Source organism: Enhydra lutris, unplaced genomic scaffold (assembly GCF_002288905.1).
Source record: "Enhydra lutris kenyoni isolate GAN:26980312 unplaced genomic scaffold, ASM228890v2 scaffoldscaffold48, whole genome shotgun sequence".
Lineage (NCBI taxonomy): Eukaryota > Metazoa > Chordata > Mammalia > Carnivora > Mustelidae > Enhydra > Enhydra lutris.
In genome coordinates, this window is record NW_019154132.1 from 7,388,188 (window position 1) to 7,405,511 (window position 17,324).

At 37.8% G+C, this 17,324-nt stretch overlaps 1 protein-coding gene across 1 annotated transcript in view; it reads right to left on the minus strand.

Moving 5' to 3' along the window:
* LOC111156743 (cancer antigen 1) overlaps nt 1-17,324 on the minus strand; it is a 49,551-nt gene that overhangs the window by 28,848 nt on the left and 3,379 nt on the right. Inside the window, 4 exon segments of the mRNA XM_022517800.1 lie at nt 1,407-1,517; nt 8,416-9,474; nt 12,345-12,844; nt 16,383-16,470. Coding sequence (XP_022373508.1) covers nt 1,407-1,517; nt 8,416-9,474; nt 12,345-12,844; nt 16,383-16,470 — 1,758 coding nt within the window.

The window sequence follows — 17,324 nt, forward strand, 5'->3', positions numbered from 1 at the left end:
CTCTGTCAAATAAATAAATAAAATCTTTAAAAAAAAAAAAAAAAAAAAAAAAAAGAGGTGTGACAGAGAAGCAGCAGCCTGCAAGTAAGGCAGAAAGAATAGCAGCCTCCAGTGACATAGGTGGGGGGTGGGGAACCAAGCCTTATGGTGAGTAAGCAAATGTTCAAAGGAACAAAGTGGGATGGGAAGGTTTGTAGCTAAGAAGAGTCTGTGCCACATTCAGACTCACATGTGTAAAAACAAAATTTCAGGTGGATATAGTCGGTGGGCCACCACTTTGTGATCTTCTGCATAAAATGCTTGGCTCAGTTTTAGCACTAAATAAATGCTAGTGTTCAACAAACTTTAGATGAAACTCAATAAAAATAAGCATTGTGTTGGGTCAGGAACATCACAGACCATGCCCCCCCAATTTTGGCTCAGATGACTGCACTTAAGATCAAAGAAATGGTGAACCCGGGTGGCTCAGTTGGTTAAGCATCTGCCTTGGGCTCAGGTCATGACCTCAGGTCCTGGGATGAGTTCTGTTTCAGGCTCCCTGCTCATTGGGGAGTCTGCTTCTTCCTCTCCTTTGCCCCTATCCTTTGCTCATACTCTCTCTCTTCCTTGCTCTCTCTCAAATAAATTAAAAAAAAAAATCAGAGGGGCGCTTGGGTGGCTCAGTGGGTTAAAGCTTCTGCCTTCGGCTCAGGTCATGATCCCAGGGTCCTGAGATCGAGCCCTGCATCAGGCTCTCTGCTCAGCGGGAAGCCAGCTTCCCTTCTTCTCTCTCTGCCTGCCTCTCTGCCTACTTGTGATTTCTGTCTGTCAAATAAATAATAAATAAAATCTTAAAAAAAATCAGAAAGATGGACATTAATATAAGAGGACGAAAAATAATAGCTCATTTGAGAAGCTAGCATATGCCATTCCCTGTAATATGCTCTCTCGTTAAATGCAGTGCTTGTCACCTCCCAGGGCAGTGGCAAGTATCATTTCTCCTACTTAGGAAGAGGAAGCTACGGCTGATAAAGACAAAGTCACTTGGCCAAGTCACACAGCCAGGAAGTGGTGAAGCAGGATTTGAACTCACCTGACACCAACTTCGTTCTTTATTCCACCAATGTACACAACTCCCTACTGCCCTCCCTCTGCCCCAAAGCTAAATTTTGGATTGGGTGAGCAGCTTGCTGATAGAAACACTTAGCAATCACTAGGAGCAGACTCAGCCAGACAAGACTACTGCTCTGATAGAGTTTCTAGGACATGTAAAAAGTATTAAATGAAGGTTCTTCCAGTTTTTGATCTCATAACTTAACTCTGTGTCTTTAGATTACCTCTTTTGTTTAGTCTGACCTCGATATTTCTCCCTCCCCCAATAAAAAATATGAATTTTTAAAAATTACTTGGGATGTGAGAAGTCCTACCATCAGAGTGGGAACACTGTGAATTTTGGAGACCAGCTGAGAAGTCCTTTTCACATCTGGGGGACTCAGGCTTTTTTCACCAGGTGAGCAGTTCAGGAACAAATTAGAATCCTATGTGTACACAATTCAGACATGTCAGGATAAAGATAAAGAATCTGGGTTGCTCTCTTTAAGTAAAATGCTGAATTAAATACAACTCTTAAAAACTCTGAGCGAGGGTGGTAAACAAGAAAAATATGCAGCCAAGCATACTTTATCTGGCTAGGATGTCACTGAAAATAGAGAGCTAAAAAGCTTCCAGAACAAATAGAAACTAAAAGAATTTGTGATCACCGAATGAACCCTACAAGAAATATTAAAAGGGGTCATCTAAGCAAAGAGAGAGCCCAAAACTAACACAGACCAGAAAGGAACAGAGACAATTTACAGGCAACACAATGGCACTAAATTCATATCTTTCAATAGTTACTCTGAATGTAAATAGGCTAAATGCCCCAATCAAAAGACACAGGGTATCAGAATAGATAAAAAAGCAAGACCCATTGATAGGCTAATTGCAAAAAGCTCATTTTAGACCCAAAGACACCTCCAGGTTGAAAGGAAGGGGGTGGAAAATGATTTATCATGTTAATGGACATCAAAAGAAAGCTGGATGGAAATCCTTATATCAGAAAAACTAGATTTTAAGCCAAAGACTGTAATAAGAGATGAGGAAGGACACCATATCATAACTGAAGTGTCTTTTCAACAAGAAGATCTAATAATTGTAAATATCTATGCCCCTAACATGGGAGCAGCCAATTATATAGACCAATTAATAACAAAATCAAAGAAACTCATCGACAATAATACAATAATAGTAGGGGATGTTAACACCCCCTCTCATTGAAATGGACAGATCATCTAAGCAAGAGATCAACAAAGAAATAAAGGTGTTAAATGACACACTGGACCAGATGGCCATCATGGATATATTCAGAACATTACATCCCAAAGCAACAGAATACACATTCTCCTTAAGTGCACATGGAACATTCTCCAGAACAGATCACATCCTGGGTCACAAATCAGGTCTCAACTGGTACCAAAAGATTGGGATCATTCCCTGCATATTTTCAGACCACAATGCTTTGAAACTGAAACTCAATCACAAGAGAAAAGTTGGAAAGAACTTAAATACATGGAGGCTAAAGAGCATCCTACTAAAGAATGAATGGGTCAACCAGGAAATAAAAGAAGAATTTAAAAAATTCATATAAACAAGTGAAAATGAAAACACAACTGTTCAAAATCTATGGGATACAGCAAAGGCTGTCCTAAGAGGGGAGTATATAGCACTATAGGCCTTTCTCAAGAGAAAGGTCTTAAATGCACAGCATATCCTGACATCTAAAGAAGCTGGAGAAAGAACAGCAAATGAAGTCTAAACCTAGCAGGAGAAGAGAAATAATAAAGATTAGAGCAGAAATCAATGAAGTAGAAATCCAAAACAAAAACAGTAAACAGATCAATGAAACTAGGATCTGGTTCTTTGAAAGAATTAATAAGATTGATAAACCCCTGGCCAGACTTATCAAAAAGAAAATAGAAAAGACCCAAATTAATAAAATCATGAATAAAAGAGGAGATCACAACCAACATTGAAGAAATACAATTATAAGACCATATTATAAGCAACTTTATGCCAACAAATTAGGTAATCTGGAAGAAAGGGATGCATTCCTAGAGACATATAAACTATCAAAACTAAACCAGGAAGAAATAGAAAACCTGAACAGACCCATAACCAGCAAGGATTTTGAAGCAGTAATCAAAAATCTCCCAACAAACAAGAGCCCAGGGCCAGATGGCTTCCCAGGGGAATTCTACCAAACATTTAAAGAAGAATTAATACCTATTCTTCTGAAGCTGTTTCAAAAAATCAAAATAGAAGGAAAACTTCCTAACTCATTCTATGAGGCCAGCATTACCTTGATCCTAAAGCCAGACAAAGACCACCAAAAAGGAGAATTACAGACCAATGTCCCTGATGAACATGGATGTAAAATTCTCACCAAAATAACTAGCCAAGAGGATCCAACACTACTTTAAAAAGATTATTCACCCTGACCAAGTGGGATTTATTCTTGGGCTGCAAGGTTGGTTCAACAACTGCAAATCAATTAATGTGATATAATACATAAATGAAAGAAAGGACAAGAACCATATGATTCTCTCAACAGATTCAGAAAAAGCATTTGACAAGAACAGCATCCTTTCTTGATTAAAACTCTTCACAGTGTAGGGATGGAGGTTACAAACTTCAATATCATAATAGCCACCTATGAAAAACCCACAGAGAATATCATGCTCAATGGGGAAAAATGGATGGCTTTCCCCTAAGGTCAGTAACACAGCAGGGCTGTCCACTGTAACCACTGCTGTTCAACATAGTACTAGAAATCCTAGCCTCAGCAATCAGCAAACAAAAAGAAATAAAAGGCATCTGGATTGGCAAAGAAGAAGTCATACTCTCCCTCTTTGCAGATGACATGATACTCTATGTGGAAAACCCAAAAGACCCCACCCCAAAATTGCTAGAACTCATACAGGAATTCAGTAAAGTGGCAGGATATAAAATCAATGCACAGAAATCAGTTGCATTTCTTTACACCAACAATTAAGCAGAAGAAAGAGAAATCAAGGAGTCAGTCCCATTTACAGTTACACCCAAAACCATAAGATATCCAGGAATAAACCTAATCGAATAGGCAAAGGACCTGTACTCAGAAAACTATAGAATACTCATGAAAGAAATTAAGGAAGACACAAAGAAATGGAAAAATGTTCCATGCTCATGGATTAGAAGAACAAATATTGTGAAAATGTCTATGCAACCTAAAGCAACCTACACATTCAATGCAATTCCTATCAAAATACCATTAACCTTTTTTTCACAGAGTTGGAACAAATAATCCTAAAATTTGTATGGAACCAGAAGAGACCCCAAATAGCCATAGGAATGTTGAAAAAGAAAATCAAAGCTGGTGGTGTGACAATTCCAGACTTTAAGCTCTATTACAAAGCTGTAATCATCAAGACAGCATGGTACTGGCACAAAAACAGACACACAGATAAATGGAACAGAACAGAGAACTCAGAAATGGACATTCAACTCTATGGTCAACTAATCATCAACAAAGCAGGAAAGAATATCCAGTGAAAAAAAGACAGTTTCTTCAACAAATGGTGTTGGGAAAATTGGATAGCCACATGCAAAAGAATGAAACTGAACCATTTCCTTACACCATATACAAAAATAGAGTCAAAATGGATGGAAGACCTAAATGTGAGACAGGAATCCATCAAAATTCTTGAGGAGAACTCAGACAGCAACCTCTTTGACCCTGGGCACAGCAAATTCTTGCTAGACACATCTCCAAAGACCAGAGAAACATAGGCAAAAATGAACTATTGGAACTTCATCAAGATAAAAAGCTTTTGTGCAGCAAAGGAAAGAGTGAAAAAAAAAACCCAAAAGGCAACTAACAAAAGGCAAATGACATATTGGATAAAGGGCTAGTATCCAAAATCTATAAAGAACTTACCAAACTTAACACCCAAAGAACAAATAACCTAATCAAGAAATGGGCAGAAGACATGAACAGACATTTCTCCAAAGAAGACATCTAAATGGCCAACAGACACATGAAGAATTGCTCAACATCACTTGGCATCAGGGAAATACAATCAAAACCATAGTGAGATACCACCTCACACCAGTCAGAATGGCTAAAATTAACAAGTCAGGAAATGACAGGTGTTCCGGAGGATGCAGAGAAAGGGAAGCCCTCCTACACTGTTGGTGGGAATGCAACATGGTACAGCCACTCTGGAAAACAGTATGGAGGTTCCTCAAAAAGTTGAAAATAGAGATACCCTGTGACCCAGCAACTGCACTACTGGATATTTATCCTAAAGATAGGAACGAAGTGATCCAAAGGGGCGTGTGCACCCCAATGTTTATAGCAGCAAAGTCCATAATAGCCAAACTATAGGAAGAGCCCCAATGTCCACTGACAGATGAATGGCTAAATCAGATGTGGTGTGTATACACACACACACACACACACACACACACACACACACACAATGGAATACTACGCAGCTATCAAAAAATGAAATCTTGCCATTTGCAATGACATGGATGGAACTAGAGGGTATTATGCTAAGAGAAATCAGTCAATCAGAGAAAGACAATTATCATATGATCTCACTGATATGTGGAATTTAAGAAACAAGGCAGAGATCATAGGAGAAGAGAGGAAAAAATGAAACAAGACAAAATCAGAGAAGGAGACAAACCATAAGAGACTCTCAATCATAGACGCAAAGGGTTGTTGGAGGGGAATGGGTTGGGGGGGATAGGGTAACTGGGTGATGGACATTGAGGAGAACACATGATGTAATGAGCACTGGGTGTTATATAAGACTGATGAATCACAGACCTGTATCCCTGAAATAAATAATACATTATATGTTAATTATTGAATTTAAATAAAAAAAAAAAACAAGAAAAAATGGGGGAAAAACTCCAAAACCTCTGAGCAGCCCTAAAAACATGCCACTCAAATTTAAATTTGTATAGATAAATGTTAAATTTATTTAAAAAAAAAAACCCTCTGAGCTGTGGTTCTCAAACTTTGGATTCTCAGGACCCCTTTATAGATTCAAAAATTTTGAGAATCCTAAAAGGCTTTTGTTTATGTGGGTTATATCTACCAATATTTATTGTTAGATATTACAACCGAGAACACTTAAAAATTTGCTTACTTATCCCTTCAAATAACAAGAAATCCCTTGTATAAATATAAATAACAATTTTAATATGAAATTACCACATTTTCCAAAAGAAAAAATTCATGAAAAGAGTTGCACTGTTTATATTTTTGTAAATATCTATAATGCTGACTTCATAGAAGACAGTAAAATCCTCACATCTGCTTCATACATTGGTCAGACATAAAAGCAATGAATGACACACAGTTTCTAGAAAATTCCACTGGAAGCACTTGTGAAAATGATCTTCCTATTACTATGAAAATACTTTGACCTCATAGATATACCAGACCATACTTTTGAGAAAACATACCTAGAGTTCATAAAAGCAAAACTAAAAGCAGAGTAAGGATGATTTGAGGATATTAAAGAAATTGATTTGTCAAGATAAAACAAAGAACTTTACTTTTTCTTTTAAGAAAGCTCAAAAAAAATAATGTACTGTGATAAACTTCTATACAGTTGTGCTAATTCATTCAGAGTTTACCAATACAAAATTTATCATGATTTGTTTAGCAGCTATTTTGGAAGACAAAATACAGACCCTTAAGATGACTTAAGGTCATCTCTGCTTAGGTTGGTGGTTCTCAAAAGTGTGATCCTCGGCCCAGCACCATTGGGGAGACTCAGGATCTTGTTAGAAACATGCATTCTTGGGACGCCTGGGTGGCTCAGTTGGTTAAGCTGCTGCCTTCAGCTCAGGTCATGATTCCAGCATCCTGGGATCGAGTCCCACATCAGGCTCCTTGCTCCGCAGGGAGCCTGCTTCTCCCTCTGCCTCTGCTGCCACTCTGTCTGCCTGTGCGCTCTCTCTCTCTCTCTCTCTCTCTCTCTCTCTCTGACAAATAAATAAATAAAATCTTTAAAAAAAATGAAACATGCATTCTTGGGCCCCACAGCACACCTACTGAATCAGAAACCCTGAGGCAGGCCCCAGAAATCTGCATTTTCACAGCTAAGGCTGATGAATGCTAAAGTTTGAGGAGCATTGGCTTAGATAACCCTAATTTCTTTCTGGAGAAAAGATTACAGAGAGAATTCTTTAAACAGAAGAGAAGAATATTTTCCTGAGAATCATTAAAAAATAATAGAACTATTTACTTGCAAATAGTACTTATACTAATTAAGGATTCCTGAAAAAAAGCCCTCCAAGGACATCCTCAAGGGAACACAATCAGCTGAACTTGTTATTAAGAGTTTTAAAATAAACATACATTTTTCTAGTTAAGATTAGCCCTCTTTCTAAGTAGTCAGCATTAATAAGGTTAACTGTAAATAATTTAAAACAGGCCTACAAAACTTTAATAGTATAAAAACAATAGATGTGCTCTGGCTTGTGAAAAAGATCTCATCTGCCAAAAAAGCCATCTGAACTGCAGAGAATACAATATTATATCCTCTCCAAACCTACTGATATGAGGCTCTCAGGCTGGTTTTTTTTTAAAGATTTTATTTATTTATTTGACAGAGATCACGAGTAAGCAGAGAGGCAGGCAGAGGACGGGGTGGGGGGAAGCAGGCTCCCCGCTGAGCAGAGAGCCCGATGTGGGGCTCGATCCCAGGACCCTGAGATCGAGACCTGAGCCGAAAGCAGAGGCTTTAACCCACTGAGCCACCCAGGCACCCCAACCAGGCTGTTTTTTTAACAGATGTTACCTAGACTTATTGTGGTGATCATTTTGCAACATATACAAATATCAAATCATGCTACACACCTGAAACTAACGTGATATGTCAATTACGTCTCAATCACCAAGTTTATAATGTCACAAAATTAACATGTGATATAATATTGGCTTGTTTGACCTTGTAAACCAACCATGTAATTGCATTATTTAGTTTCATTTTTAGGCAGATGTGGCATGAAAACAACGGGGTCCCCACCTAGAAGATCCTTTCTCAAGGGATGCTTCAGATGATTGATCACAGCTACCCAGAAAATTCCCACATTAACTTTCACTTCTACCAAAATAATCACAAGAGGCCAGCAACGGCTCTTCTTTATCTGGGTACCCAAGAACCACACCTGTACACCTGTACCTGTACACCTGTGGTGCATTTTCCATTCTCTCTTTTTCTCGTTAATAATTCTTTCTACCAACAAATGTGAGTGCAGTGTCTAAATGCGCATCAGCAGACTGCCAGCAACTCATGAAATTCTGCGCTCGAAATTCCGAATCTGTGCTGGTACCTTTTTGATATCGGCCTCGACCGCTTCTCCAGAGTGCTCCGTTAGCCAGGCCTTGTCAAACCCAGGGGTATTGTTTGGCTTCTGGCTCCTCGCCACCTGCCGCCGAAATCTTGCATTTTCCTGTTTTAGTTCATTGACCTGCTGCTGGAGGTGGGCGTTCTTTACCTTCTCGTTTTCAGATACGGACTGCAAATGATGAACTTGAGTGAGCAGCTTTTTGAGCGTTGCTTTCAGTTTCTGTCTTTCTTCCAGGTGTTCCTTCTCATGCTTCTGAAATTCCTCCTGTAAAGACTGGAACTCTTGTTCTTGGGCCTTCTTCTCCCTTCTCAGCAAGTCCAGAGTGGAGGTGGTGGCCTTTTCCAGCTCCCCCTTGAGTTGCTGCCGTTTCTCCACCTCCTCTTCTTTCTCCCTTAGGGTTCTGTCCATCTCTAGGCACTGACTGACGGTTTCATCTTCCTGTTGCATTTCAGTCATGTACCTTTCCTGTAGGTGAATGTAATTGCCCTTGATCTTCTTAAGCTCCAGCTCTAAGGTTTCCTTTTCATGCCTAGCTTCCTGAAGATGCTTTTGGGTTTGAGTTAAGACCTCGTGCAAATTCCTCAGCGTCTTGTCAGTGTCATTCTTCTCTAGCATCACTCTGTATTTGTCTTCAATTAATTCTTCCACCTTGGCCTTCAGCTTATTTATGATGTCCACGAACACCTGCTGTTTGGTAGTGTGCTTCTGTAGTTCTTCAACCTTCTTCTCTAAATACTTGTTGCTACTCTGCAGGTCTCGGATCCGAGTTTGCTGCTGTTTGTTAGTGTGCTGTAATGTCTGTAAGACTTCATTTAAAGCCATATCCTCTTCTGGAAGTTGTAAGCTTTCCAAGCTCTGCTTTGTGTCAGGCATCTTGCCATCACCTGGAGATGCTCCACGACCCCAAGTAGTGCCTGCAGGACGCCAAGGTGAGCCCATCCGTGGCCTGTCCGTGCCCTCCACGGCGACCTCCTTATGGTGACAGACCAGCATCTCAGGAATATCCTCAAAGGTCTGTATTCCTTTCGAAGACACTGAGATCTATAAAGTAGAGTATATGAGTGTGAAAAAGAGTATAAAGATCATGAGTTTTGAAATCACATATAGCTGGCTTTGAATTCTAGGCCTCTAGTTTAGTTATAAAAGTTATAACCTCAGTCATAAAAGAGCAATGATAATGTCTTCTTCCAATAAAATAACACCTACTTTTTTTTTCCCCTAAGATTTTATTTATTTATTTGACACAGAGAGAGAAACAGTGAGAGAAGGAACAAAAGCAGGGGGAGTGGGAGAGGGAGAAGCAGGCTTCCCCCCCAAGAAGAGAGCCCAATGCAGGACTCGATCCCAGAATCCTGAAAGCATGACCGGAGCCGAAGGCAGACACTTAACAACTGAGCCACCCAGGCGCCCCCGATAATAATAACTACTTAACAGACATTCTTAAGTAGTAACTGCTACATGTATATGTAGCACCCAATAGCACAGCAGAGCACAAACAGTAGTTATATGATAGAGGTATGTATCGCATTTACTTTTTCGGAAGAAAAACTCAGCTTTGATACCAACTTTTCTGAACACATGTGAGGTACTTTCTTTAACTTCAAATGAATTCAAAGAAATTTATCAATTACCCTATAGTCTGTGATGCCTCTTTTGAATGAAGACTTCTTTTGCTGCTCATTAAATCATTATCTCATGGCTATGACTCCTGTGAATGTAAGAATGTCAGATGAACATGCCTCGTGATTGATTTTCTCCCACAGTACAGGTTTTGGCGGCTTTTTCAAAGGATAATAAGTGATAGTAAGAAAATGTTCTAATGAGTATGATATTTAAAACCCTGTAAAAGGGGGTGCCTGGGTCAAGCCCCATTTTGGGCTCTCTGTTCAGTGGGGAGTGTGCTTCTCCTTCTTCTTCTTTTTTTTTTTAAAGATTTTATTTATTTATTTGACAGACAGAGATCACAAGTAGGCAGAGAGGCAGGCAGAGAGAGAGGAGGAAGCAGGCTCCCCGCTGAGCGGAGAGCCCCATGCAGGGCTCTATCCCAGGACACTGGGATCATGACTGGAGCCAAAGGCAGAGGCTCTAACCCACTGAGCCACCCAGGCGCCCCTGCTTCTCCTTCTTCTGCTGCTCTCCATGCTTATGCTCTCTCTCTCCCTCTCTCTGTCAAATAAATAAAGAAATACATACACACATATATAAAATCTTAAAAAATAAAATAAAACCCTGAAAAAAGGTATCTGCAGGGGTGGGCTCTATAACTTTCTAGAATTTAGAGATACTGGATCCCTGTATTTTAATGGTTTACCATTGTTCTGGGATAAAGGTAACTATCCCTACCGAGGCCTACAAGATGCCCATGTCTGGTCTTGATGCCTGACCCATGCTACCTGTCCATCCTCATCTACTACCTGCCACCTTTGATCCCAAAACACTGGGCTCCTGCCAGGTTCTAGTGGGTGCCATGCTCCCTGAAGCCACATGTTACTTCTGCATGGAATGCTAATCCCACCCATAGTTATTTTAACACCTAACTCATCCTTCAGAGCCCAGTTCAATTACCACTACCTTAGGAACAGTAAGATTCCCATCATTTTATTCATAGCATTTACCATACTTACAGTTTGTAGTTTATATGTAATATTATATAACATACACAAACTTTACATACACTTTATATTACTATTCATAGCACTTACCATAGATGAAAGTTTACATTTACTTTGATGATTAATGTGGGTTTCCTCTAGTAAGCTGTTATTTTATGAGGACAAAACCACATTTTTTTAAAAACATTAATGAACACATAGTATAGGGCCTAGCACATAATATATTCCTGAAAGAATTTATTGGCTGAATAAATAACTAAATGCAGTGGAAATAGGAGAGAGCAATCTTGAGAAACACTAATTAAACAGATTTTTTAAATGTCATTTTCCAGAATCAATACAGGGAAATAAAGTTCTCTTTTACATACGCTTCCAAATAAATGAACAAAAAAACAGTTCACACTTGCAAATGAAACAAAATAGTCATAGCTTTTCTCATCAGACTTAAAAAGGTATTATTTTTGCTATTCTAGGATTATACCTATTTTCCCATACCAATTCTTAAAATTGTTACTTTTTTTTAAAAAAGATTTTATTTATTTATTTGACAGTGAGAGACATGGCGAGAGAGGGAACACAAGCAGGGGGGTGGGAGAGAGAGAAGCAAGCGTCCCACTGAGCTGGGAGCCTGATGCGGGGCTCGATCCCAGGATGCTGGGATCATGACCTGAACTGAAGGCAGCCGATTAATGACTGACGCACCCAGGCGCCCTTAAAATTGTTACCTTTTAAAAATTTTCAGAGTACGTAGAATTTATACTATTAGCTTCTTCAGAGTTCTTAGGACACGGCATGTGTGTTGGGAAAGAATAGGTCAAAAAACAAATTAATATTTTCACTTGGGTAGAAAAATTACTATTTTGTGCTTGTCACAGAAATCCCTCGTCAGAAAAATTTTAAAGTTTTCTTGTCAAATGACCTAATATCACTCTCCTTCTTCTTTTCAACCTTTTCCTTTCTATAAACTGAATTCCAGTTGATTTGATTCACCAAACATAAAAGCCTATTATATTTAAGGCACTATGTAGATGCTAAGATACAAAAAAGTATGAGCAAGACAGAGCCCTGATCCTCAAGGAAATTATCATTTGGTAGAGCTAAACTTCCAATACGGACTTGATTTTATTTGAGAAATTTTGTTTCTAAATTGATTAAGATCTCAGAAGACATCTTCCCAGAGAAGCAATGTCCCTTGTGGTTAATTATCTAGCAGTACTTCAAGTCTCAGATTATATTGCATAATATGGAAAGCACATATTTTAACACTCTACAAATTATACTGACCATCAAAAATCTTACCTCCTCTGTTGTATAATTAGCTCTCAGATCAAAGAGGTTAAAGCTATTCTCTTGGTAAAATGGTTTTTCAACATCTCTGTGCACATTCTCCTCATATAAGAAGCTTTGAGGTTGACTAGACTCCATGTAAGCACTTTTAGGCAGTGACATTTCCCTGAATTTCAGTGTCTCTCTGCTGTGGACTAGAGGTGGGCTTCTAGAAGGTCTGACACACTCGTGAGCAAGCTGGTCTTCATTCGTGGAAGTGCCAGTTCCCACTGGATTTTCTTCCTTAAAAGAATCTTCCTTCACATTGGTGTCTTTTGCACAATTAGACACACAACTTTGCCTTTCTGGTTTCTCTGTGTAAGGTAAGCTTTCTGTTGGATTTTGAGATATTATCATTCCATTATTAAGTGCTTCTCTGAGATGAAATTTGCAAATGGGTTCAAATTGCCTGAAGGAGGAAATGTCAGCTGGCTGAGTTAGTAGGTTCTGTGAATCATTTCCAATGCTGACATCTCATTAGAAAGAGAAAGATGGAAATAAGAATTAGCTGACTGTAAACTTATATGTTAACAGTTATATTTACATTTATGAAACTGCTGGAGTCTATTTAAAATTACATAAATTTCAGCATTTTTTATTGAGTGGATTTCAGCATGACTCTGTGCTAGCAAACAAAACAGAACTACTTTTCCATGGGGGCTGGAAGTTCTCATATGACTGCTACAAAGAAGCTTGTTACAGTGATTCTGGTCAAATACCACTGCAACAAATCCTAAGATATCTTCAAAATTCTTTTGTTGTACTGTAATTTTAAAATGTTTTGATTATGTTTCCAAAGAATACACAAGCCCAATAGAATAATAACAAACACATATAAACTTGTTTCATCTCACAACAATCCCATGAACTAGGCATTCTTATCATCCCTGTTGTACAGATAAGGAAACTGAGACATAAGAGATATTAAGTCACTTCCTTGCCTAAGGTCACAGAGTAGATAAGCAGTACAGCTGCAATTCTGGAATATTGTTTTTCTATTTTCTTAAATTTATTCATTTATTTTTAAAATTTCTTTTCAGTGTTCTAGAATTCATTGTTTATGCACCACACCCAGTGCTGCATGCAATCCGTGCCCTCCATAATACCCACCACCAGGCTCACCCAACTTCCCACTCCCCGCCCCTTCAAAACCCTCAGTTCCTCAGAGTCCACAGTCTCTCATGAAGTTAGTTAACATATAGTGAGTGTAGTATTAGTTTCAGGGGTAGATTTAGTGATTCATCACTTACACACAATACCCAGAGCTCGTCCCAACAAGTGCTCTCCTTAACGCCCATCACCCATTCAGCCCATCACCCACACCACCCCTCCAGCAACCCTCAGTTTTTTCCCCTAACTGTAGTCTCTTATGGTTTGCCTCCCTCTCTGTTTTTATCTTATTTTTCCTTCCCTTCCCCTATGTTCATGTTTTGTTTCTTAAATTCCGCATATAAGTGAAATCATATATTTGTCTTCCTCTAACTTAATTCACTTAGCATAATACCCTCTAGCTCCATACACATTGTTTCAAGGGGCAAGGTTTCCTTTTTCTTGATGGCAGAGTAATATTCCAGGGTATTTACATACCACATCTTCTTTACCTATTTATCTGTCGATGGACATCTAGGTTCTTTCCATAATTTGGCTATTGTGGACATGGCTGCTATAAACATTGGGAACATGTGCCCCTTTGAATCAGTACTTTTGTATCCTTTGTATAAATACCTAGAAGTGCAATTTCTGGGTTGTAGGGTAGTTTTATTTTTAACTGTTTGAGGAACCTCCATACTATTTTCCAGAGTGGCTGTACCAGCTTGCATTCCCACCAACAGTGTAAGAGGGTTCCCCTTTCTCTGCCTCCTTGCCAACATCTGTTGTTTCCTGTGTTGTTGATTTTAGCCATCTAGAATACTATTTCTAGTGCCCAGCTAGCTCAGTCGGTAGAGCATGAGACTCTTAGAATACTATTTCTAAATGCTACGCTATACTGTTTCTCAATATGATAAATTATCCAGACTTAATAGGTTTTCAAAAAGCAGAAATAAATAAAGTGGAAAGAAATAAAGTGTTACAAAATTAATGATGCCTCCCTGCTATCTCAATTCCCTCCTTTCCCCCTCCCCAGAGATAACTACAGATGAACTTATTTTTCTACTTTCCCATGTACCTTAAATAATACATATCAACTTCCCAGAATTTCTCATTTTGTGACATCTTACTGTCTCAGTAGTTTTTCACAGCACCAAAAGACCAAAAGAAATACCTAACAGTTCCATTTATTAAGTAGTTAAGCTCAATGTAAGTATTATCCCTGACTAGATATTTGAAAATATACATAAACTGAAAGAAAAACACAATGTTTTATATCATTCTCATACAATTGAGCTTACTACTTGGATGAACTATTGGATACCACATGTCTCAAATCTTGGAATCAGATAGGATGATGTCAGCACTCATTTTCTATTCCATGTTGATTTTCATACAATACTTTTTATCGTAGCAACCTCCAAAAACTCAGCTTTGCAAATGATATTTTATGGAAAGGGCTGTAGTATGGTTCTACATTGAAAAAATGAACTCAAGCTAGTATTTTATGGGTCCCACAGATGTCCAATATCACTGTTTCCTAAATATTTCAAAAGATCCTGCAGCACCCTGGGTGAACTGTGGCTATATAGTATTACTTTGTGTTTTAAAATTTTCTGTAATTAGAATCAAATTATATTTGTAACCTATTACATGCAAAAATATATATGTATATCCATATAAGGGTCTTTATTTCACTTAAAATTTTGCTTTTCAGATTTAGCCATGTAAATACATGTAGATCTCGTTCATTCGACTGAAGGATTACACTTCCTTTCCTTTTTGCTAGACATTCATTTCTAATTTTGCTACGAAAAACAACCCTTCAGTGAAAATCCTTGTACAAGTTTCAATGTATACTAGGAATTTTTGTTTAGATTCTGGGTGGAATTGCTGGATTATAGAAAATATGTATCTTCAACTTCACAAGACATTGCAAAATTACTCTTCAAAGTGGCCATTCCAATTTATACTTCCACCAATAGCAGAAAAGTTTCATTGCTCTGCTACATCCTTCAAGGCATGTTAAACTGATATGTATGAAATGGAATTCTGTGGTCTTTTTAATAATCTTGCAGGTTTCCTTTTCTGTGATCTGCCTATTAGATACCGTTGCGGCCTGCACTGCATCTCCTCAAAATTATTTTGTTGAAATCTTACCCCCCAGTACCTTAGGATGTAAATATACTTGGAGGTAGGGCCTTTAAAGAGGTAACTAAGGTTGAATGAAGTTATAAAACTGGGGACCTAATCCATTATGACTAGTGTTCTTAAAGGAACAAAAGACACCACGGAGGCACAGGGAAAGGCCACGTGAAAACATAAGATGGCGGCTATCTGGGAGGTCTAGGATAAACCAACTCTTCCGACACCTTGATCTTAAGACTTCCTGCCTCTAGAACTGTGAGAAAATACATTTCCATTGTTGAAGTCACCTGTGCTGTAGTGATTTATTTTGGCAGCTCTAGCAAGCTAATATGAATTCTTTGCCTATTTTTCTGTTGACTTATATGTGTCTCTTTCTTTTTGGAGTTTTTGTCTTGAATACTAATCTTGACAATGTACATATTGCAGGTATCTTAGTCTGAGTCTTGTTTTTTTTTAATTTTCTTGATTATAATTTGGTCACATAGAAATTTTTAAAAAATTTAATGGGGTCAAATGTTTTGCTTATGGTTTGTACTTTTCAAGCTACTCTCTGAGCCTCAGGTTTCTCATCTGTAAAATAGAGACAAAACAACCTTTATTCAAAAAGAAAAAAAAAAGCCCTATTTCATAGGATTGCTTGTAGATTAAATGTAATTGTGCATATAAAGCATAATTTAGCACTTGGCTATTACTATTACTATTACTGCTGTTATCTCAGGACACACATCAGAATCTTAGTGTCTCTGTTTGCATACTGCCAACAGAGATACTCACCGCCTAACCAATCATCTAGTGTGCCATACATTTCTTCACAAAGTGTGAATTTAGACTCATCTTCCCTTTCAGCATTCTTTGTTTCATTCTGTATTAATAATAAAAAAGGCATTAATATTACTATTTCAAATAAATATCATAAGCCTCTTCTGAACATGGATATGTAACTTGTTACTATTTTTTGTTGCATGGGTAGAATGTACTTTCTGGTACCCTTCCCTACTCCTTTTTAGTAAAACCATGCTAATGGGGTTATGATGTTAAATGACATTAAGCAAGTATTTTGCTATTTTAATATGTTGGTTTTTTAGGTAAGTCAAATTGTATTACTATAAATATAGGTATGTTTAATAATGTATATATCTCTTCTCATCCTTTGAAGTTTGCTAAATCTGGTCTAAACAACTTCTAGTATACTTGTTATTCGGGTTTTGATAGTGAAGATACAAGGTTCCAGTAATGAATTGAAATATGATTCCAATTGATAGAAATCTAAAAAATTCATGGAGGGCTTATTCTCAAAGTTACCTTAATGTTATCTAGGATAAAGGTTTTGTGAAGTAAATTAATAGTGTAAGTAAGATAGTAAAGAAAGTCTTATTTTGAACGTTGGAGGAAAGCATTGGTTTAATCATGGATAGTGTATCAAGTATGTGAGACCTGAGGATGCTCTAAAAAAAATTGTATCTCTTACTAAAGTCAGCTGGTTACAAACCTCTATTCAATCATGCTTTTAATAACATTGTTGCACTTTCTGAATATACCTCAAGTACAAGAAAAACTGAGTTATATATTTACAATTTGTTTTTTAGACTTCTTGCTAATTTAGACCATTCCTGCTAATGAGATTTTAAAAATATCAAGAACAATATACTTGAAAAATAAAATAGCATTATTCACATGTATTGATGTTATATTTACACAAATTCCTTGGAACTCCAC